Source organism: Myotis daubentonii, chromosome 3, assembly GCF_963259705.1.
Source record: "Myotis daubentonii chromosome 3, mMyoDau2.1, whole genome shotgun sequence".
Classification (NCBI taxonomy): Eukaryota; Metazoa; Chordata; class Mammalia; order Chiroptera; family Vespertilionidae; genus Myotis; species Myotis daubentonii.
The window spans coordinates 193,279,872-193,303,848 of record NC_081842.1 but is presented as its reverse complement, the minus strand read 5'-3'; the positions used below and the strand labels follow the sequence as shown (position 1 = coordinate 193,303,848).

General features: G+C 44.1%; 1 protein-coding gene across 3 annotated transcripts; it reads right to left on the bottom strand.

The window, feature by feature from the left end:
• Positions 1-155: 155 nt before the first annotated feature.
• On the bottom strand, positions 156-22,497 carry PPT1 (palmitoyl-protein thioesterase 1). Of its 3 annotated transcripts, XM_059690041.1 has the most exons (11): positions 22,339-22,497; positions 16,896-17,005; positions 16,540-16,667; positions 15,931-16,001; positions 13,708-13,810; positions 5,728-5,818; positions 4,639-4,737; positions 3,350-3,421; positions 1,805-1,938; positions 489-1,773; positions 156-243 (listed from the first exon to the last, which is right to left on the bottom strand). In XM_059690041.1, exons 1-9 carry the CDS (start codon positions 22,460-22,462, stop codon positions 1,816-1,818), a joined length of 921 nt encoding a protein of 306 aa, XP_059546024.1. In that variant the 5' UTR covers positions 22,463-22,497; the 3' UTR covers positions 156-243; positions 489-1,773; positions 1,805-1,815. The 3 variants fall into 3 exon arrangements, with proteins under 3 accessions (XP_059546024.1, XP_059546022.1, XP_059546023.1); XM_059690039.1 differs by having other exon boundaries at positions 489-1,938; XM_059690040.1 differs by having other exon boundaries at positions 492-1,938.
• Between the last annotated feature and the right edge of the window lie 1,480 nt (positions 22,498-23,977).

Here is a 23,977-nt window from a genome sequence, read left to right as displayed (position 1 = left end):
TCTAGGACAAACACATACCAAAATATGCAACTTTTTTTTTTGGTGGGAAGAGATATTGTCCTGTGACTTCTACCCATTTCCTGAGGCCTGTAGAAATAAACCTTTATCTACTTAAAGTTATACAGAAAATAGAATAAAATTAATACCAAACTTGCTTAGTATTTACCTGTGATATTTATTGTACAGAGTTGTAAGAATATTGAAAACATGACACGAAGTTTAAGAAGCTACTCTTTAGATAACCTCATACAATTCTTCTTTTGTTTTTTTAAATATATTTTATTGATTTTTTACAGAGAGGAAGGGAGAGAGAGAGAGAGTTAGAAACATCGACGAGAGAGAAACATCGATCAGCTGCCTCCTGCACATCTCCTACTGGGGATGTGCCCGCAACCAAGGTACATGCCCTTGACCGGAATCGAACCTGGGACCTTTCAGTCCACAGGCTGACGCTCTATCCACTGAGCCAAACTGGTTTCGGCATAGACAACTTCATACAATTCTTTTCACATCCCCCCGCTTCTTACCTGTAAGCCTCATCTTTTAGTTGGAAAATAAGGCTTAAGAGTAGGAAAAATCACAAAGAGTAAACTTTACAGCACTAACAAGATACTTTTTTCGTGTAGCTAATCATTTCCCCAAACTGACATTCTGCACAAGTCTTCCAGAACAGTTTTGATAGGTTTTCACGGGCAGGGAAGTTGGGGCTAACATGTTCAAACTGCTCAAATAGTGTGAGGAATGGTAGAATAAGGTTAGTTTTCTGTAACATAACAGGAATTCTCAGAGTCCTTAATTTGGGTTGATCTCCAAGGAGAAAAGGGATGTGCAATATTCCCCAAGCGTTTTGAGGAAACAATCTTTTTTTTTTTTTTTTTTCACAGAACACATCTTAAACAAGTTTGGAGTGTACCAGTAAATATGATTTTTTATAATGGAAATTAGCCTGATCTCCATGTTTTCCTCCCATTCTCTGTTAATACCAGTAACAGAGTGACTTAATCCAGACCACTAGTCATATTAAGAGATGACATATTAAGGATGGAATGGAAAGAACCAGCCACCTCCTCAGTTTTCATTTCCATTTCTACATTTTTCTTCACCTCCCTTTCTAAGTTAAGCAATACCCATACTTCCTCCCTTAAACAATCCAATCGGGTGTTACTTCCCTCCTTTTATTGCAGCAACTAATGTATCACAATCGGAGGAGACCAAGAGTGCTACTGAAGCTAGATGGTGGGCTAGTAGAATTTTTCTAATTGCTAAAGACACTACAGAAGAAAACATACTCAAGGAGAGGAGGGTAGCCTTAGATTATATAGCAACATTCAAGCAATACTCTTGTAAGCACTGGTTAAATCCCCACCAGCAAAACTGAGAAAGCATGTCTGTGACCACCTCAGGGAGTATTGGCCTTCTGGCTTGAAATGTGGCTAGATTTATGCGAGAAGATGTTTGCCCTCAGAATCTATGTCACTTTTAGTTTGTTCAGTCTCTTCTGGGCCTGGGCACAGTCTGGCACTGACTTGCAGCAGACTATTTCTTGAGACAGCTTGACTACATCAAATGGTTGTAAAATAATCTCTGTGGTTATTAACTAATTAAACTTGCATTCAACACCATATGCTGATAGGATGAGGCAAAGGATAAGATTTGGATCTTAGATCTTTCTAAGTAGGTCATGTTAGATGACGACTAGAGAAAAGGGTTAGTTGCAAGCTGGACCTGTGCTCCGGCTTGGGCATGAAGGGAACAGTCTTCACTCGTTTGGAAGTGCTGGGGGCTCCCTGAGCTCTGGCGCAAGTTGCAAAGGTTTCACTCAAGGAAGGGTATGATGTGGGCATAAAACCATTCTTCAGACAGTTGGAGATGGTCCCCTTCTACAGCCAGGAATACTAGTTGTCCTGCATTGTCCATTTCTCTCAGCCCCAAGCGGTCCTGCAGAGAGAAATGCCATAATTAATCAAAGGGCTTACTGAAAAGTTTTGGAATAAAAGAAAAGGTGAGCTGAGCCCTGGCCGGTTTGGCTCAGTGGACATCGAGTGTTGGCCTGGGGACTAAAGGGTCCCGGGTTCGATTCCAGTCAAGGGCACATGCCTGGGTTGCAGGCTCGATCCCCAGTAGGGGGTGTGCAGGAGGCAGCTGAGCAGTTATTCTCTCTCATCATTGATGTTTTTATCTACCCCGCTCCCTTCTTTGAAATAAGTAAAAAATAAAATGTTAGCTGAGATATATTCTCAAAATGCAATCTTTTGCCTAAGTATTACAATTTAGGTGTATTGTCAAAAATGCCAAAAAGGATACCTCCTATTTTTTCCCCTAAGCATTAAAATTATATGCAGTTGAGATTATTCTATAGTTTTATATTTTGCTTTCTAAAGTTTCCAAACCTTTTGGAGGACAAAACTGCCTCAAAATGTCAGTTAAGTGGAACTGAACCAAAGACAGGAGAACATTAGCTCAATAACTTAAAACATCCAACCCCTAGGTAACAAATCTGGGACACTTTCATATCTTGCAGTTGAAAACATTGCCCATGTGCCACAGAACAAATATGATGCGAAAATGAGCAGTTATGACAGTGTCAGAATGTTGCTTCTGTGGTTACCATCAGTTTGAGTTTCACAATAAGGAGGCCCTTAAGTTGTAATTTCCAAAACTTAACAGACCCTAGCTTCCCTCTTACCCATGAGGGGCATCAAATGTAAGAGAAAAGCCAAGAGAGGAGACGAGGCTTCTGAAATGTAAAGAAACTAGAGTAGAAGACAATTGGTTCAGACATAACTCCTGTGCATTTTGGGGAGTGTATCTCTGATACAGTCTTTAGTGTGGAGCTGGAAGTGGTGAAATGCTGCAACCTCTGCTTGAGAAACCATCTACTGCAAAAAGGAATTCACAACTCTAGTCCCATAACCTGCAGGAGGAGCTCCCCTTGTCAGTGCCTAATTTAAAAACACTTCCACAACTATTAATGTTTTAAAGTAATGCCTGTCTCCTGTTTTCATTATGCCTAGGGGGCTTGTTGGATTTGATCCAGTCTACATCTCAGCAAAAGAAGCCAGTTCTAACCTTTTTACCAGAAAGGAAGAGCTAGAAAGGATGTGTCCCTTGGACATGCTTGAAAACCATGAGGTACAGGTCCTTAAACGTTCAGGATGTAGATTCTATAGACCAGCACCTAATAGACTAGCGCAACAGTCAGCAGCCTACTCGGCCTCACCGAGACGGGTCAGACGCCTCACGACCACTTACCGCTTTGGGGTGTACAAGACAGGGTCTATCACCCAAGAACCCGGCAGCTTCAGGAGCCGGGAGCTGAAAAGGACAGCACCTCTCCCCACCCAGTTACCTGTGTGTACAGAGTGGTCTTCTGTAAAGGAATGGTTTCCTTGTCTTGTCCACTTCTGTAAAATCCAAACCACTGCAGGAAAGGAGGAAGAAATACGCAGATCACATACATGGCATATATACTGCCAAACTAACTTAAAACTGGCTGGTAGCTAAGCCGAACCAACAAACGACATCATGAAGGTGTAGTAAGATGGAAAAATAGAATATGTCTTGAGTCATCTCTTTTTTAAGGGTAGATCTTGAGAGATGAGTTATCTTTTCCAAAGAGCTTTCCAATTTCCCAAAATTTCTGCTTCCGATAATTATTGAGCAACTACCCTCTGAAAATCCTTGTGCTGAACCAGACACTCAAAGATGAATACATACAGTCACTGTTTTTTAAAAATCTCTAGTATAATGAGGCACAGAAACAACTAATTGTTTAGCATACTTTTCTATAAAGGTCACATACAAAATATTTTTGGCTTTAAGAGCCACATGGTTGCAACGATTCAATGCTGCCATTGTAATGCAAAAGCAGCCACAGACAATATTTTTAAAAACTCGAGTATGGCTGTGTTCCAATGGAATTTTAATTATGGACACTGAAATCTGAATTTCATATAATTTTCACTTCATCAAATATTTTTTACTTTTTCAACCACTTAAAAATGTAGAAACTATTCTTAGTTCATGGGCCATACGAAAGCAAGTGGCAGGCTGGATGTGGCCTGCAGGCCATGGTTTGCTAGTTCCTGGTAGTCTGATGTGATGAGTGCTGTATCTACTTGAAATAGGAGAGCATCCTCAATGGATAAAGTGATCTGAGATTGGCCTTGAAAGGGAAATAGGAGCTTGTCAGGTGGAGAAGCCCAGGGAAGGGCATCCTAAGAGACTGAAAAGCTTGGATAAAGGCATGCAAGAGAAAAAGCATAGGCCAAGTTTGGGGCATTTCAAGTAGTACAATGTGATCAGAGAATCTAAAGTGGATAGTGTAGAGAGATTAGGTTGGAGAAACAGGCTGAAGCCAGGTCAAGGCAGACCTTCAATGTCAACCTTAGGGACTTACAGACTTCGAGTTGGTGATTCTCAACTAGGGGTCACAGGTCTCTTAGAAAATCTAATCAAAATTATAGTCCCTCAGAGAATTCAACGTTACCAGTTTGCATACTCTGGGTGGTGTCGCATTTATAGACCTCAGGTGAAGGACCCCTGCCCTACACAAAGGTTGGTGGACGGACTAAGGTTTTTCCCCAAAAGTCATTTACTCAAGGTCTCCTGTCTTGTGGCCTGCCCAAGCAGTCTCACCTCAGAATCCACAGGGTCCACAATGGAATCATTGAGGAATTTCACCATCACAAACTTCTTCAGGGCCATAAGGTTTTTCTTGTAGGACTCATTGACACCCTGGGGGGAAAGGCCAGCGGTATCTCAGAGTCATCATCAGGTTCCAGCCGGGGGATTAAAGCCTTTCAGGCTGCTTTTCAGTTTCCTGCCCAGAATATACCTTGTACAGCCTTTTTCTTAACATCCTATCTGACTGGCATGCCCCCAGCAACCAGGGTGCCATCATTAATCTGTCACAGCACTCCACAGGTATTCAGCATATAGGTTAAAGACATCTAGCCAGAGAAAGCCAAGGCAAAATAAGAAGCTGCAAGTTCTGAGTGGTTCTGCTATACGACTGTTTTTCCCTCTTTCAAAAAAAATTGTTTTAAAAAAAACTCCAGCCTTGGCTGGTCTGGCTCAGTTGGTTGAGCATCATCCTATGCACTGAAACGTCACTGGTTTGATTCCCAGTCAGGGCACAAGCCTAAGCTGCGGGGACTTGGTCCCCAGGGTCGGGGTGGGTACAGGAGGCAACCAACCAATGTTTTTTTTCCTCTCTCTTTTCCTTCCTCTCTGTCTAAAATCAATAAAGACATTTAAAATAATATGAAATTTTTTAAAAACCTCTAGATAAACTATAAATTAAGCCATCTAATTTACCAGAATCTCCCAAACCATGCTTATATTTGGGACACACAGTCCCCTTTGCAGTTTCTCTTCTAAGTAAATCTATTTTCTGTGAAAATTTGACCCAAAAGGGACCCACCAGGAAGACTTCCCTCAGTAAACCAGCAGCTGTGAAGTTCCATGTAAGCCAGCCAGCAACCCACTGAGCTGACCATGCTTCAACACTAGGAAAGGGAAAGGACATAAGGGAAGAGAGCCAAATGGATTTCAGCCTCCCTAAAAGGAACTGAATCTCAGAATCACTGGCTCCCTTCCTAAAAACAGAACTTCTGTTTCCGGGGTTGTCTGGGATACTTCGGGTAAACAGTCACTGCTGATCTTTTTATAAATGTCCCAGATAGAAAAATGAATACATAACAGCAGCCTGGCGTGGGTGCTTACTCTCTCCTGATTAATGTCCGCCAAGAAGATGCTGTGGTTGCGGTACATGTCCTCCTTTATGGGGTCGTGCCAGTATTCTGCTTGCACCAGCCTGCAGGGGGAAAAAGAAATCAAGGTGACCAAGCTGCGTGTCAGCATGCCCCTCTGCATAGGTCACCAGGAGACTTCAAAGGGTCAGAGACCGGAGTCCTCAAGTCCCAGGCCTTGCCCTCTAATAGGGAAGACAAGACTTCCACCTACCAAAGTTCATCACCTAGACACCTGAGGCAAGGATGTGCTATTTAATACAGTAAAGAACATCTTAGCCTGGCCTGTTTGGCTCAGTCGATAGAGCATCGGCCCTCGGACTGAAGGGTTCCAGGTTCAATTCCAGTCAAGGACACGAACCTCAATTATAGGTTAATCCCCGGCCCTGGTCGGGGCATGTGCAGGAGGCAACCAATCGATGTGTTTCACTTCAGTGTTTCTCTGTCTCTCCCCCTCCTTTCCTCTCTCTAAAAATCAGTAGAAAAACATCATCAAGATGATTAAGAAAAAAAAAAAAATCCCAAAACTTAGGAAAAGGACCTATCAATAAGGTTCCCCTGTACCACTGAGCTTTATCACACTTAATTATGCTTCCAAGTCATGAAGACACATGCTGTCCCCTCCCACAACCCCAAATCTTTCACTCTCCTTTGCTTTCTACTCATCCTGTAAGACTCAGCTCAAATACCACAACTTCTGCCTCCTCTTCACCCATTTATCTCTTCTCTATCTCATCGTGCTGATACTGGGATGGAGGTCTGATCTTTCAATCACAAAGCATTTATCATACTACTAGAGGCCCAGTACATAAAATTCGTGCACTGGGTGTGTGGAGGGGGGGGTGTCCCTCAGCTCGGCCTGTGCCCTCTTGCTGTCTGGGAGCCCTCGGGGGATATTCAACTGATGGCAGTTGGACATCCTTAGCCCTGCCACAGAGGCAAGAGAGGCTCCCGCCACTGCTGCTGCACTTGCCAGCCATCAGCCTGGCTTCTGGCTAAGCGGTGCTCCCCCTGTAGGAGCACACTGACCACCAGGGGGCAGCTTCTGCATTGAGTATCTGCCCCCCCCCCCCCGCCCCCGTGGTCAGTGTGTGTCATAATAACTGGTGGTTCCATCATCTAGCTGAAACTGGCTCTGTGACATCCCCCAAGGGGTCTGGGATTGCAAGAGGGCACAGGCCAGGCCAAGGGACCCCACTGGTACACGATGCGGGAGGTTGGCCAGCCAGGGAGGGATTGCAGGAGGGCTCCAGAGCATGTCCGGCCCGTATTGCTCAGTCCCGATCAGCCAGACCCCAACAGCAAGCTAACCTATTGGTCGGAGCGTCTGTCCCCTGGTGGTCAGTGCACGTCATAGCGAGCAGTTGCAAGGCCTTAGCATATCATTAGCATATTATGCTTTGATTGGTTGAACAGCCAACTGGACGACCGGACACTTAGCATATTAGGCTTTTCTATCTATATAAAAGCCTAAGTGATCATCACAACTGAACGGACGACCAAACAGACTGCGTGGGGCGACCAGGCCGGCAGGGGGGTTAGTGAGGGGCAACCAAATGACTGAGCAGCAGGCTATGTGGGGCGACCAGGCTGGCGGGGGGCGGGGGGGGTGGCAGTTGGGGGCAATCAGGCTGGCAGGCAGAGGCAGTTAGGGGTGATCAGGCTGGCAGGGGGGCAGTTAGGGGTGACCAGGCAGGCAGGTGAGCAGTTAGGAGCCAGCGGTCCAGGATTGTGAGAGGGATGTCCGACGGCAGGTTTAGGCCTAACCTGGGGATTGGACCTAAACGGCAGTCGGACATCCCCCGAGGGGTCCTGGATTGGAGAGGGTGCAAGCTGGGCTGAGGTTCCCACCCGCCCCCCCCCCCGCCCCGGCATGAATTTCATGCACCAGGCCTCTAGTATTATATAAGATTGAGTGATACTAGTTTTCAGGACTCTGATATGTCATGCAATTTTTAAGGACAAAAGGCAGGTATTTGGTGGTTATAATATTATTTCAGACACAGATCAGTTCTCTTCACACTTTTTTACTTTCTCTCAGTCTCTCTCCACTTCCCCTTCCATTCCCTCCCAGCCCTCCCCTACCAAAACTAACATCTCTACCATAAGATCTCCCAGAAGTTAGTTTCCACTTAGCACCTGCATCTACACAGCAATATTCCAGCTGGAGAAAAAGGCTGAGCATGGACCTAATGAGAGATGTCCTCTGGGGAAAGGGAGGAATTAGAACATGAGTAGGACTTTCTATCCCAGTTTAGCAGGAAAAGAAATCAAAATTTCTACAAAAGGCCAAAACCGGTTTGGCTCGGTGGATAGAGCGTCGGCCTGCGGACTGAGGGGTCCCCGGTTCGATTCCGGTCAAGGGCATGTACCTGGGTTGCAGGCACATCCCCAGTAGGAGATGTGCAGGAGGCAGCTGATCGATGTTTCTAACTCTCTTTCTCTCTCCTTTCTTCTCTGTGAAAAATCAATAAAATATATTTTAAAAAAAAAATTCTACAAAAGGAGCCAGCCAGAGTGAAAGAGCTGCCCAGAGGTAGTGATCCTGGAAGCACCACTCCGCAGAGCAGCGTGGCACTAAAGCCCACTGGACCATCTACATCAGAGATGATGGCAGCTTCTGACGTCCAGGAGACGGGGCTGAGGTTCAAGGAGGCAGCAGTCAGACTGTCAGCAGTCAGCGTGACACATATAATCTGCTTAAAATGTATTTGAAAGCTTTTAAATGTTTACTTTATCCAATTTTCAAAAGGTGACGAATTCTGAACATTTATAAAATACTGGTATTAGTGGTGGTCTTGTTTTGTTTTGGCATTGTTATCACTTACTGTGTGAGAGTATTGGTCCCGCCTCTCCCCTACAAGACTGTAAGCTCCTCAGCAGTGACCATCTGGCAGATGCTCAGTGGGAAGGGTTTGCCGAATGAAACAGAAGGATGTGGGGATGCTAGACAAGTTATGAGCAAAGTAGGCCTGGCAGTAAAGGAGGGTTAGGGTTTAGAGATGTGACAGGAGGATAGTTAGAACAAGGGAAGACAAAGCTTCAAGAATAGGTGGTCAAGTGTCAAATGCTGAGAAATGTTGAGCACTGAGCCCACACACTTTTCACACAAGTGGACACTCAAGTTCCTTCAGAAAATGTAGGTAAAGAATACAAAGGCCCTAGATCTTGCCAGGCCCAGTTCTGGTGACTCAGAATGGCAGGGGGGAGGCCCAATGGCTAAGGATAAAAGAAAGAATAAAGGCAGTAATCACAGATTGGTCACCTTTTTGTGTGAAAGGAAATAGCTAAGGGGCAACAGGAAGAAAAGGACATTTTGTTTTGTAAGAAGCCTGTGCACACTATTCAATCCTTACAAGAATTCTATAGAGTAAGTACTATTATTATACTCATGTTTACAAGTGAGCCCAGGGGAAGGATGTGAGGATGAGCTAAGCTGGAAGTGCTGCAGAAGATGGAGAGGTGAAGGAGAGGGCAGCTCTTCAGGAGGTGGACAGAGAAGAAAAATGGGTTTGTACTATTTACCTCCTTTTTACCACTGAAGGGCCAGATTCGGAGAGCTTAAGTAGCTCTCCCAAAGCCACCCAGCCAGCACTAGAAAGGGTAAGACATGAGCCTAAATCTTCTGCATCTACACCAGGGGTGGGCAAACTTTTGACTCGAGGGCCACAATGGGTTCTTAAACTGGACCGGAGGGCCGGAACAAAAGCATGGACGGAGTGTTTGTGTGAACTAATATAAATTCAAAGTAAACATCACTACATAAAAGGGTACGGTCCTTTTTTTTTTTTTTTTTTTTTAGTTTTATTCATTTCAAACGGGCCGAAGTTTGCCCACGGCTGGTCTACACTCTCCAGTGCAGCACACAAAGAGGCAGGGAAGAACAGCTCCCAAGCCAGAACTTCCCAACCACAGGCCACCCTTGGTGAGATAAGCCTCTACCCTCGGAGGCTAGCCACTGTGGCTTAGAGAGTATAATAGTAGCACATAGCACTTACTATATACCAGGCCTATTGTAAGCACTTTATATATATTAAACTATTCAATCCTTACAAGAATTCCATAGAGCAAGTACTATTATTATACTCATGTTTACAAATGAGGCAACCATACTCGGAGTGATTAAGCAGCTCGCTCAAGGTCGAAGTGTTAGTATGTAATAGAACAGAACACAGGAGGGGAAGACTGGGCTTTTCAATACAATGATGTTCTCTGAAAGTTGTTTGTTATAATGAGAACTAGAAATGAGTACAATATGGAATCAATAAACTGTGAAGTCATACAATGTCATGCAGCAAATAAGACAAATCAGCTTTATGTATATGTAATAACATGTTTAGATCTCAAAAATGTAATACTGAGTACAAAAATCATTTGTAGAATAAAATGCACAATAAGGTATCATTACATAAAGTTTTAAATATACAATATAACACTATTTGTTGACTGTTTATGGATATGTATGTATATGATACAAACTTTTAATAGGCTATATTCTGATTGGACAGTGGTTATCACTATGGAGGGAGGGCAAAGAATGGGATCTGGGAGAGATATGTAAAAAATTCAATTGTATCTGAAATATTTGTTCTTAAAAATATCTGAGGCAAATATGACAAAATACTAATTTTAGGTACACAGAAGCTTTAGGTACACTCTGTACTTTTTTTTAGCATGTTTCGTGGATTTTTTTTTTTTTTTTTTTTTTTTGGAGAGAGAAGAAGGGCTCCGAGGGGGAGAGAGAAGCATCAATATGAGAAAGAAAGATCGATCGGTTGCCTCTCGTAGGCACCCTTACCTAGGATAGGACCAAAACCTGGGTACGTGCCCTGACCGAAAATTGAACCAGCGACCTTTTGGATGACATTCAACCAACTAAGCCACACCAGCCAGGGCTCTCTGTACTTTTATTTATTTATTTATTATTTATTTATTTAGCTAATCCTCACCCAAGGATATTTTTTCTATTGATTTTATTAGAGAGAGTGGAAGGGAGGAGGAGAGACTCACAGAGAGAAACATCAATGTGAGAGAGACACATCAATTGGTTGCCTCCCACATGTGCCCCAACTGGCACAGGGGATTGATCCTGCAACTAAGGTAAATGCCCTTGACCAAAATCAAACCCACAACCCTTCATGCTTCAGGCTGATGCTATACCCACTAAGCCAAACGGGCCAGGGCACGCTCTACTTTTATGAACAACTGAAAAGTATCTGAGGCAGCTTGAGTGGTTGCCTCAGTATTTCCAGGAAAGGGTGTGGCAAGTTGAGGGCAAAGATGTGGGCAAAGTGGGACAACTGAAAACAAGCACTCTTTGAGCCATGGGGGTGGGAGCGCAGGCGCTGCAAAGCAAGGGGCATGCAGGCTGGGAGCCAGGGACCAAGGAGAGGGCCAGCTGGGAGAGCAGAGCTGGCACAGAAGACAAGAGGCCAAGGGTGGGGGATGGCAGGGGAAAAAGGAGGAAGGAGAAGTCAGGAAGGGCTGCTAGTATCTCAGAGGGGGAACCACAGGGCAGATTTCAGTCAGAAGGTGAGGGAGAGCTGTTACACTCACCATTACTCATTGTCCCCACCATGCACTTCCTCACCGCCTTGGCCAGTGGCTGGGTTGGAGCAGTTGTCCATACACCAAAAGGTTGTGGATTTGATTCCGTCGGGGAGTGTACTGGAGGCAACCAATCAATGTGTCTCTTTCACATAGCTGTTTCTCTTTCTCTCTCCCCCTTTCTCATTCTCTAAAATCAATAAACATCTCCCCGGGTGAGGGTCAAAAAACAAAAACAAAAGCCACGTCCTCACTGCGTATGCAGGGTATTAGGATATCAAATTTGCTTTGCTATGGTTAAATGATCTGAACAGTGTAGAAGACATGTTCCGAGGTCGCTGCCTAAATCAAAACCATCCTCTCTCGTGTGGGAACTGCGCCCTTCCTGCCCCCACCTACCAGTTACAGGAGCGGGTATAGTTGGTACCATGTGGTCCCACACTTCTCTGGTCACAGCTAATGAGAACAAGTGGGAACCTGACCTGAGCTGGGGCATGGTCCCTTCCCTAATCATTTGAATTGGAGCAGAGAGATTCCAGCCTCAGGCTGAGATAATCTCCTAAAGGAGCTGTGCCAGGTTTACCATGGCACAGGGGCTGGTCTGCATGGAGAGAAAAAAGAAGCACTGAAACAGAGGGAGCAGCACTGACAACAGCTGGAGAGAGACTGCCTTAGCTCTGGGTGGCTCCATTTCTTCCTTTCTTTCTTTTTTTTTAAAGAATGGTTTATTGGTTTTTAGAGAGAGAAGGGGAGAGGAAGAGAGAGAGAAGCATCAATATGAGAGTGCATCAATCGGCTGCCTCCTGCTCACTCTGCCCCCTTCTGGGGATCGAGTGCAAACCGAGCATGTGCCTTGACCAGGAATTGAATCTAATAATTCTGATTGCCAATGGTTGTGTTTGGTTCACAAAAGAAATATAAAGAAAAGGACGTGCTTTTCTTAACCATCTGAGTTAGAATGAGAAGAATAAAGAGTAAATTAAGAACAAAGTGTAAACAGGCTATGTATATATCCATGAGAACAAAGAATATGTAGGACATTAATAACCAAGCTATGGCTAGTCCAGCCGTGGGCAAACTACGGCCCGCGGGCCAGATCCGGCCCGTTTGAAATGAATAAAACTAAAAAAAAAAAAAAAAGACCGTACCCTTTTATGTAATGATGTTTACTTTGAATTTATATTAGTTCACACAAACACTCCATCCATGCTTTTGTTCCGGCCCTCCGGTCCAGTTTAAGAACCCATTGTGGCCCTCGAGTCAAAAAGTTTGCCCACCCCTGGGCTAGTCAAACCATGTACGAGGGTAAAGCTTAGCAGTGGTTAGAACTGCTTGAGGGAAGATGGAAATATCACGTATCTTAGTTTCCTTCACTGACCATCAGGTGGCACTGTTGACCCAAGATAGCTTTGTAGCTATGCATATAGCCACTGAAAGAAAAGGAAAAGAGCTAGCTTCCGGTTGCTTCTCTGTGAGTCACTCACAAGGCTATACTTTGGAAAATGGCTTCAAGGAAGTGTTGTATTGAAGAGTTATTAGACAAGAATGATCCACTTGGAAAACCCATAGGATAGATACCATCGCCAAACTAATTAATCCCAGTTATCACCTACAATACTCTAGGTCAGTGGTCGGCAAACTGGCTCGCAAGCCGCACACGGCTATTTGGCCCCTTGAGTGTGGCTCTTCTACAAAATACCGACTTCTGTGCATGGGCCATGAAGTTTCAATCGCACTGTACGTGCACACCCACACGTGGTATTTTGTGGAAGAGCCAGACTCAAGGCGCCAAAGAGCTGCATGTGGCTCGCAAGCCGCAGTTTGCCAACCACTGCGGTGTATTGAATCTGAATTTCTAACAATGGAACCGTAGAACCCATTTTTAATGAATTTCCCAGGGGTTCTAATGTATATTTTAATTTAGAAACAACTGAACAAGAACATTTCCCAAAAGTGATTCTGTATGCTTTTAAATACTCAGATACTCAAACACACACACACACACACAAAGAGAAAAACAATACCCAAACACATTGAGTATTGGGGACGCTGATGTAGGAGACTAACCACGCGCTGCTGACAATATAAAGAATCTGCCCTCCAATATTAATAGTAATTGCTTGGGCCTGGTACTTTCTAAAGGCTTTTTGTTTGTTTAAGATGAACATTTATTCTGTTGTAATTACATTCTTCTTATATAGAAAAATGTCCTCTGTTTCTTTTTAAAATTATTATTAAAGCAGTTTTAGGTTTACAAAAAAATAGATAGTAGAGAGGTATTTATGAAAAAAAAAATCACACTTGAATATCACTAGCAACTATTCCTGGAATCACTGTTAGCATGAAAGTCAGCATGATATTTTCATGAAGTGCTGGTTCTATGTCCTTTTCAGCTAACCATACATACCGTTCTTGAACAGCTTTATTATAAGCCCCAGCATTCAGTGTTTTTCTGATCAAGTCACAGATGTGAGAGCTCTCTCCTGGGCACCGAGGGAGTCCAAAAACACCTACAGTAGTAGAAGACAAATGCCCATTCCTTTAATAATTACGTATTGAATACCTACTATGTCCAAGGCACTGTGAGAAACAAACAAAAAAAGCAGAGCTTGACCCTGATTTCACTCAAATATTCTTCAATAATGTCTTGAGGATTAACACTATCACTAGCTTCCTCTTGGTCCCCCCACACTCTTTCCTGCCTAAAAACCTTTACACCTGGTCCTCCCTGGAGGATATACAGGCATACATCAGAGATACTGCAGGTTCAATTCCAGATCGCTACAATAAAGCGAATATTGCAATGAGTCATTCAAAGTCTTTGGTTTCCCAGTGCATGTAAAAGTTATGTTTACACTATATTGTAGTCTATTAAGTGTGCAACAGCCTTTAGGTCTAAAAATATAATGTACATACCTTAATTTAAAAAATACTTTATTGCCAAAACCGGTTTGGCTCAGTGGATAGAGCGTCGGCCTGTGGACTGAGAGGTCCCAGGTTCGATTCCGGTCAAGGGCATGTACCTGGGTTGCGGGCACATCCCCAGTGGGAGATGTGCAGGAGGCAGCTGATCGATGTTTCTCTCTCATTGATGTTTCTAACTCTCTATCTCTCTCCCTTCCTCTCTGTGAAAAATCAATAAAATATATATTAAAAAAAATACTTTATTGCTAAAAAATGCTAATAACCACCTGAAACTTCAGCGACTTATAATCTTTTTGCTGGTGGAGGGTCTTCCCCAGATAGTGATGAAAATATAGTATTTGCAAAGTTCAATAAAGCGAAGTGCAATAATACAAGGCATACCTGTACTTCTCTTGCTGCTTCAATGGCTGGACTCATTTGCATCTCGCAGGTCTTAGCTTAGAGAAGTCATATCTACCTACCCTAACTCAAGTAGTTTCCAACTCCATTACTTCCCCTCTCCCAGTTATACTTTCATCTCCATTATCCTCAATAACGTTTTTCGGGGGTACCGGACATAGTTCTGAGCACATATTGACAATAATTCATTTAATCCTCACAACCACCCTGTGGAATAGAAATCATTTCCAGCCCCATATTACGAATTTGAAACTTTAAAACAGAGAGGTTCAAGGTTAGATAATAAGTGCTACAGCCAGATGAACACAGCACTTTTGGCTCCAGAGCCTACACCTTTAACCAATACAACCACAAGTATTAATCTCTCAAGTATTAACCCTTTTATTTTTCTCTTTATCGTAGTTACCGCTATCTGTATTTATTTTATTTGTTTCATGTCTATCTCCCCCACTACCCCCAGAAATAGAAGTTTCATAAAGGAAGGGACCTTGCCTTACTTCTAGGTTTTCAATAAATATTTGAATGAATAAAATGATAAAGCTGTTTTTACCAATTTGCACTTGAATAATATTCGCACTTTTAGAAAGTATTTCCTACCTATTATTTCACTTCATCCTCTGAAAAATTCCCACAAGAAGAGCAGAGCCTTACTTTGGTTTCCCTCACCTGGGAAAGAGACCTAAGAGACCAAATTACTTGCCCATCAGTAATAGTTAATTGGGTGAATCCAGTGTCCTGATTATAAGGAGACTCCTTCCACCCCTTCGCTATACCACCTAACAGCTATACCCATCAGAACAGAGATAAAGTTCTATTCCAAAGACACATCCTTCCCCAAGAGTCTGTAATTCTGTCTACATAGAAAACCTGTTGTTTTCCAAGGATTTAATAGCTACTGTTACTTTTACAGACAAAAAAAGCTTACACATCATTCTTTACCTAAGCCTAGAACATCACCAATGCCAGAAAACAGGAAAGGTTGTTAGACTTTCCTAATTCCTCAACCAGCACCAGCTACGTGGCTGCAACCATCTCACCTCCAGGAAATCATGTCAATTAAATTGGAGAGAAGTAGATGACACATATGATTCATTTGTGTTCCAGGCCTATGGAACCCTAAGTATCTTCCTATTTCTTCAAGAATGCTGGTTAGTTTGTTAGAAGCTGGGGGCCGGAACAAACAGAATTTTGCAAGGATGGTTGGCTGACTTCTTGTATAAATAGAGCTGCTAGAATTTTTTTTTTTTTTTAATCAAATGGTCATGTGGGTTAAAACAGAAAAAAAGAGGCACAGAGCCAAAGTTACCTTGATGTTGTCCCCCAATTGAGATCAGATTGATCATGGGAGGTGAGGGACATCTCTGAGCCACTGCCCTCCTGAGGGGGAAAAAAAGGATTATCACCTCTGACTGTCAGATGGAAATGTATCACCAACAATCAATTCCTCAGATTCAGACACTTAATTCTCTGTGGTTCTCCAAGGCCACAGAGTTTCAGGATTTTCCTCTGATATGACCAAATACAAGTGTTTATTCTTTCATAGAAAATAAATTAAATTGCACATAGAGCTTCTGACATGGGGACATTTTAGAATAGTTCCCGGGGCTGGCTCTGTCCATGGGGCACGCCCAAGCCTCTCCCCGCCTCCCTCCCCAGGGCATTTTCCTTGCCTCTCTTTCCCCTAAGCTCCAAGGGGCCTTCTTTTGCCTGTCAGTTGTTTCCTGAGTCCATTTCTTCTACAGCTCACTTCTACTTCTGTGACTTTATCAATAAGCTTTCTCTATAGTTTGGGGGAGGAGGTAGCATAGCTTCCCTTTCATAGGTGAAGATCCAAAAATAATTAGAGGAGTCAATCTATCTGAATCAGAAAAAAGAAATCGATTCCATGTAATTGGTATAACAGAAGGGAACTTACAGAAATTGGCCTCCCTGAGAGAATCCCATAGCATTGTAGCCTTGCTGCAATTTAGGATCCTTCGCAAGAATCTCACACACTGATGTTACTTGGGAATTGACATTCAAGAAGAAGCTATTCTCCACATCCTAAAAGAGGAACCACAGAGAAGTGAAAAGATGAGGCTGAAAATCAACAATGGCGTCTTCTAAGAGGTGAACTTGTTTAGTTTAGGTTGGTATCCTCACATACGCCACTCAAGAGTTAACTTGCCATTGCTTGATATGCTGCAAAAACATAAGGCAAAGCATTTGGGCAGTACGTTCTATGAAACTAGTCAGCAAACTTCCAAGGAACAGAGCTGTGAAGAGCCTTACCTCTATCAGTGTCTTCCCAATCTCTAGAGATAAGACGTAAATTCCAGGTATTTTCTTCTCAACCATTTTTTTGATAAAACCCATGCTTAGGGGATTACAACAGCTGTCTCCTAAACAAAGACAATGATGGGAACTTATGAATCATACGATTTTTTAAAAAACTTTTGTGCTTCAAAGGGCATTATCAAGAATGTGAAAATACAACAAACAGCATGTGAGAAAATATCTGCAAAACATATATCTGATAAGGGCTTAATATCCAGGATATACAAAGAACTCTTATAACTCAAAAGAAGATAACATAATTAAAAATGAGAAAAAAAAAGGATTTCAACACACATATCTCCAAAGATGATATACAAATGGCCAACAAGCACATGAAAAGATGGTCAGCATCATTGCTCATTATGGAAATGCAAATCAAAACTACAAGGGGATACTACTTCGTACCTTTATGGAAGGATGGCTTTCATAAAATAATTTTAAAAAATGAAAAATACCAAGTATTGGCAGGATATGGAGAAATAGGAACCTTTGTACATTGCTGGTGGAAATGTAACATGATACAGCCACTGTGAAAACAGGCTGGTAGTTCCTCAAAAAGTTAAGCATACAGTTACAGTTATCGTATGACCTAGATATATAACTTCTAGATACAGACCCAAGAGAAATGAAAACATGTGTCCATACAAGAACGTGTACATGAATGTTTACAGCAGCATTATTTATAACTGTCAAAAGGTGAAAATGACCCAAATGCCCACCAATGGATGAATAGATAAAGTAATTGTCACACACACACACACACACACACACACACACACACACACTGACAATGTGGATGAACCTGAAAACATTATTATAAGTGAAATAAGCCAGATACAAAAGGTCACATATTGTACTGTTCCTTTTAACGGATATATTCAAAATAGGTAAATCCATACAGACAGAAAACAGATCAGAAATTTCAGTGAGTTTGGGAGAAGGGGAATGAAGAATGATTATTTAATGGGTACAGGCATTTTTGGGGATAATAAAAATGTTTTAACTAGAGAGAAGTAGTGGTTGCACGACACTTTAATACACTAAATACCACTGAATTGTCTACTTTATTATGGTTAATTGTATGCTACATGAGCTTCTCCTCAATTTAAGAACGAGCATTTTTGCTTAGCTCATGTTTATCAAGTAATAAACTTCAAAAGCCCACACAATGTAACTGGGACACCAAATTTACAACTGAAAAATAAGCAGAGGTGCGTATTCCCCTCCCTTATCACACAAAATTTAAGGAGGCGCTCACTCTCAGATTCACGTAAGTGCTGACCCTCAACTTGTAACAAACTAGAGCAGCGGTTCTCAACCTGTGGGTCGCGACCCCTTTGGGGGTCAAACGACCCTTTCACAGGGGTTGCCTAAGACCATCAGAAAACACATATATAATTACATGCTGTTTTTGTGATTAATCGCTATGCTTTAATTAATGTTCAATTTGTAACAATGAAATTGGGGGTCACCACAACATGAGGAACTGTATTAAAGGGTCGCGACATTAGGAAGGTTGAGAACCACTGAACTAGAGAGTGAGTACTTCCTTAAATCTAACCCTCTAGGGCAGTGAGATGGTCCGAGGCAGGCACACTGGTGTGCTGCAAGTATTTTGAAAACATGCAATACCTCTTTAGTCATAGGCACTGACCTCTCTTCCCTTAGACCGTCAAATGAAACAATGACAACAGCCAACACAACAATAGCCGTCTGGTGTGAATGAATCAAAATTACACTTTTCTTTTTGTCAGATCTGCAACAAACATATTTTTTGCTGTGCCGCAGAATTTTAGTAATTACTTGGTGTGGGCCATGAGATGAAAAGGGTTGAAAATCATTACTGAGGGCTTCCTTGTTTCACCCAAGGCCCAGTCCTGTTTCTCTTCCCGTTTTAAGGAACCAGAACTAAGAATGGGAAGCAAAGTGACGGACGGACCACTGAGTGGGAGAAGTGGGATGAGATTATTTTCCATTTTAACTTAGTTATCCTGTTTTCGACCTGAGAGGAAGCTTAAGAATTACTTTTTAAAGAGGAAAAGGCTAGGGATTACAGCCTCTTAGCTTTTGCTCATAGTAAAATGCACCGCACTGAACTGCAATTGTTGGTTCTTACCTGCCTCCCTACGGACTGACTGTGCTCTGGAGGACTGACTGTGCTCAGGGAGGACTGACTGTGCTCTGGAGGACTGACTGTGCTCTGGAGGACCGACTGTGCTTAGGAAGACCGACTGTGCTCTGGAGGACCGACTGTGCTCAGGAGGACCGACTGTGCTCAGGAAGGACCGACTGTGCTCTGGAGGACCGACTGTGCTCTGGAGGACCGACTGTGCTCTGGAGGACCGACTGTGCTCAGGAAGGACCGACTGTGCTCTGGAAGACCGACTGTGCTCTGGAGGACTGACTGTGCTCTGGAGGACTGACTGTGCTCTGGAAGACTGACTGTGCTCTGGAGGACTGACTGTGCTCTGGAGGACTGACTGTGCTCTGGAGGACTGACTGTGCTCTGGAAGGACACAAAGCATCTTGTGTTCTCATTTAACTCCCCTGTAGCGACCCTGGCCCTGGCACAAAGCCCTGACAGAACTGGCTTATTTGCTGACTCTAATTCCTCTCTGAACACTTCCCTTCAACCCATTCCAACAAGACTCTCATTCTTTCCAGAACTGCTTTTGTCAAGGTCTTTGGTGATATTTATGTTGCTAAATCCAGTTACCAATTCTCAGCCCTTACCTTGCTTGATCTGTAAACATTCCATAGTTTGATTATCTCTTCCTCTTGAAACATTTTCAGCTGTCCCCAGGAATTGCACTCTCCTGACTTGCTTCCACCTTCCTGGTTGTCCCATCACTGCCTTCTTTGCGAGTTCCTTCTCATCTCCTCAACCTCCATATGTTAGGAGCGCCTCAGGGCTCAATCCTCAGACCTCTCCTTTCTTCTGTGTACACTCACTCCCTAGGCCAGTGGTTCTCAACCTTCTGGCCCTTTAAATACAGTTCCTCATGTTGTGACCCAACCATAAAATTATTTTCATTGCTACTTCATAACTGTAATGTTGCTACTGTTATGAATCGTAATGTAAATATCTGATATGCAGGATGGTCTTAGGCGACCCCTGTGAAAGGATCCTTCAACCACCAAAGGGGTCGAGACCCACAGGTTGAGAACCACTGCCCTAGGCTGTATAATCTCACCCAGTCTCACAGCTTTAAATACCAAATATATGCTGAAGGCTTCCCCAAGTTAAATCTCCAGCCTGCACCTCTCTCCTAGACTGCACACTCCAAATACCTCTACATCTCCTGGATGTCTAACAAGCATCTCAAACTTAGTAAGTTCAAAAGCAGACCTCTGATCCTCTCCCCACCCCAAGTGTGCTCCCTACAGGCATCCCCACTTCGGGGAAATGCCAACTTCATCCTTCTGGTTGTTCAGGCCAAAACCGATGGAGTCATCCTTGATTCCTTTCTATCTCTTTCATTCCACATCTCATCTGTTAGCAAATCCCTTTGGTTCCATCTTCAAAATATTCCAAACTTTGACCACTTCTCCACTTCACTATACTGTTTCAAGCCACTGTCATCTCTCTCTTTTTAAGCTTTGTTTTGTGGAATTTGTTTGGTTGGTTTTTCTGTTAATCCTCACCCAAGGATATTTTCCCCTTGATTTGTAGAGAGTAGGAGGGAGGGAGAGAGACAGAGAGATAGAAACATCGATGTGAGCCCTGACTAGTTTGGCTCAGTGGATAGAGCGTCAGCCTGAGGACTAAAGGGTCCCAGGTTCGATTCCAGTCAAGGGCATGTGCCTTGGTTGCGGGCATATCCCCAGTGGGGGGTGTGCAGGAGGCAGCTGATCGATGTTTCTCTCATCGATGTTTCTGGCTCTCTATCCCTCTCCCTTCCTCTCTGTAAAAAATCAATAAAATATATTTAAAAAAAAAAAAGAAACATTGATGTGAGAGAGACACGTCGATTTTTTGCCTCCCATACGAGCCCAACCAGGGCTGGGGATGGAGCCTGCAACCGAGGTACCTGCCCTTGACCGGAATCGAACCCAGGACTCTTCAGTCTGCAGGTCAATGCTCTATCCACTGAGCAAAACTGGCTAGGGCCACTGTCATCTTTTTTTAAAATTACTACAAGAGATTCCTAACTTGTATTCCTGCAAATGTCCATGACCTCCTATAACAGCGGTTCTCAACCTGTGGGTCGAGATCCCTTTGGGGGTTGAACGACCCTTTCACAGGGGTCGCCTAAGACCATCAGAAAACACATATATAATTACATATTGTTTTTGTGATTAATCACTATGCTTTATGTTCTATGTGTAACAATGAAAATACATCCTGCATATCAGATATTTACATTACGATTCATAACAGTAGCAAAATTACAATTATGAAGTAGCAACAAAAATTTTATGGTTGGGGTCACCACAACATGAGGAACTGTATCAAAGGGTTGTGGCATTAGGAAGGTTGAGAACCACTGTCCTACAGTCTATTCTCAACTAGAGTGGTCCTTTTAAAACATAAGTTCAAATCATGTCACTCCTTTCAACTCCCCTCTCCAAGGGCTTCCCATCTCATTCCAGCCACAGTCCCTACAGTGGCCTTAGTGGGCCTAACAACATCTGCAGCCCCCCTCTCCCAGCCCCCACCTAAACCCCTATTTTCTTCTCCTTGTTCACTCAGTTCCCACCACACTGACCTGAATGTAGTTTCTGGGACATACCAGACATACCTCTGCCTCAGGGCCTTTGCATTTGCTACTCCTTGGACCAGATGGCCACAGGGTACCTCCCTTGTCCACTTCAGTCTTTGCTCAGATATCACTCTCTCAGTGAATCCTTTCCTGATCTTGCTCTGTAAAATTGCAAGCCACCATCTTCAGTTTCCATGCCCCTCTCTGCTTTATTGTTTTATTTTTCCATCGCACTCGGCACTTACCTGTATAGCCTGTCTCTCCCACTGGAACGTAAGCTCCAGAAGAGCAAAGAACTGAGTCTGTTGTACTCTCTACTGTATCCTCCGCATCGATAGGTGCTCAATAACTATGTGACTCGCTGCCTAACAACTCTCTGTTCAACGTGTGCATGAATCAGAGGACGGATGCCTGGGTCGCTGCAGCCACAGCCCAGCTCTGCTGTGCGGGTGCCAGGTGCTCCATCCTCGCTGCTGTGAGGATGACACACTCCGCACAGCAGTGCACAGCCCCTGCGAGCGCGCACCCAAGGACAGACCCTCCCCCCGCCGCTTCCCAAGCAGGGCAGCCCCCAAATCCTCACGGCCGGCGGCTGCTGTGGGACCGCGGTCCGCCCCTTGCACTTGGCAGACGCGAACCCGGGCTGAAAGGGGAAGAGTCGCCAGACCCGTTGGGTCCTCCCCTCGCTCACTCACCCATCCCATGCCAGATCACCAGCGGCAACGGCCCGGCCGGGTCCCGGTGCCCCAGCCGCAGGGCAGCGCAGGGTGCCGGCAGGAGAGCGACAGCCAGGAGCCACAACGTGCTGGGCAACGCCATCTTCACTCAATCACATGACCGCGCCCGCTCCCGGCTGGTCCCGGCGCGAGTTGGGCGGAGCGCTTCCTCCCGGCCACGCCCCCGCCCCCGGCCCCGCCCCCGCCTCCGCCTGGCTTCCCCTGGGCGGTTGCTTTAGTGGTGGGAAAACTCATTAGTCAACAGAGCCAAATATCAATAGTACAACGATTGAAATTTCTTTTGAGAGCCAAATTTTTTAAACTTAAACTATATAGGTAGGTACATTGTTATTAACTTAATTAGGGTACTCCTAAGGCTTAGGAAGAGCCTTAGGAGCCACACTCAAAGGGGCCGAAGAGCCGCATGTGGCTCGAGAGCCGCAGTTTGATAGACCAGACGCCTGGGTGAGTCAGTAACGTTTACTCTCCACTTCACAGCAAACACTGTCCCAAGTGCTCTAAGTCTGTTAACTGGTTTGTTCTCACAACAACCGTGTACACTTCTCCCCATTTTACAGTCAGGACACTGAGGCGCTGAGAATTTGGGTCAGGTGCCAAGGTCACAGAGATAGCAAACTGGGGGTTCTGTTACAGGCAGACCAGAGACAGCCCTTCCCCACCCTACCCCCCAAAAAAGATGTTCTTGGACAGCCCCCTGAGCCAGAGGGAGAGGGCCGCCCACAACCTCGATTCTTTTTTTTTTTTTTAATATATTTTATTGATTTTTTACAGACAGGAAGGGAGAGGGATAGAGAGTTAGAAACATCAATGAGAGAGAAACATTGATCAGCTGCCTCCTGCACACCCCCCACCGGGGATGTGCCCGCAACCAAGGTACATGCCCTTGACCGGAATCGAACCCAGGACCCTTGAGTCTGCAGGCTGACACTCTATCCACTGAGCCAAACCGGTCAGGGCGCAACCTCGATTCTTGTCTTCTCGTATAAATTACTTTTTAAATGTATATTTATTGATTTCAGAGAGGAAGGGAGAGGGAGAGAGAGTTAGAAACATCCATGAGGAGAGAGAATCATGGATAGGCTGCCTCCTGCACTTCCCACAGGGAAGCCCTGCAACCGGGCCTGTGCCCTTGACTGGAATTGAACCGGGGACCCTTCAGTCGCTCTATCCACTGAGCACACCGGCTAGGGCCCTATAAATTACTTTAAATGAGAGACTCTGTGTGTTGTGATAAAGCCAATTTATTAAAGAAGCAAGGCAAGCACATCTATACATCTGATTTGTGAAGCACAGACTGGCTCTCAGCTAATCTGAAGCGGGAGTTGGGGTCCAGGTGTTATATCTCGGCCCCCAGTGTTGCTTGGCGTGATTTGTGGCCTTTCCAGAATTCGTGAGAAGCACCTGGCAATTTTATCTTTCCAAGCCAAGACTGCTAGTTTTTCTGTTAAGGGAGTAAAACTGCCCTTTTTTCATTTCTCCTTCCCTGCACTCTCTTATTAGGGGAGGATTTTAACCATTTGCTCTCAAGTGTCCTTGGCTGGGAAAGATAATGGCTTGTTATTTACGAGCTGGCTGCAAATTGCCTACACTGTTTGGT

Excerpts from the sequence above, each read along its gene's own strand:
- PPT1 (XM_059690039.1), bottom strand. The coding sequence starts at position 22,462 with ATGGCGTTGCCCAGCACGTTGTGGCTCCTGGCTGTCGCTCTCCTGCCG. Across the intron at positions 17,006-22,338 it reads GGTGATCTGGCATGGGATGG|GAGACAGCTGTTGTAATCCC; the intron begins GTGAGTGAGCGA and ends GTCTTTGTTTAG. Across the intron at positions 1,939-3,349 it reads AGACCACTCTGTACACACAG|GACCGCTTGGGGCTGAGAGA; the intron begins GTAACTGGGTGG and ends TTCTCTCTGCAG.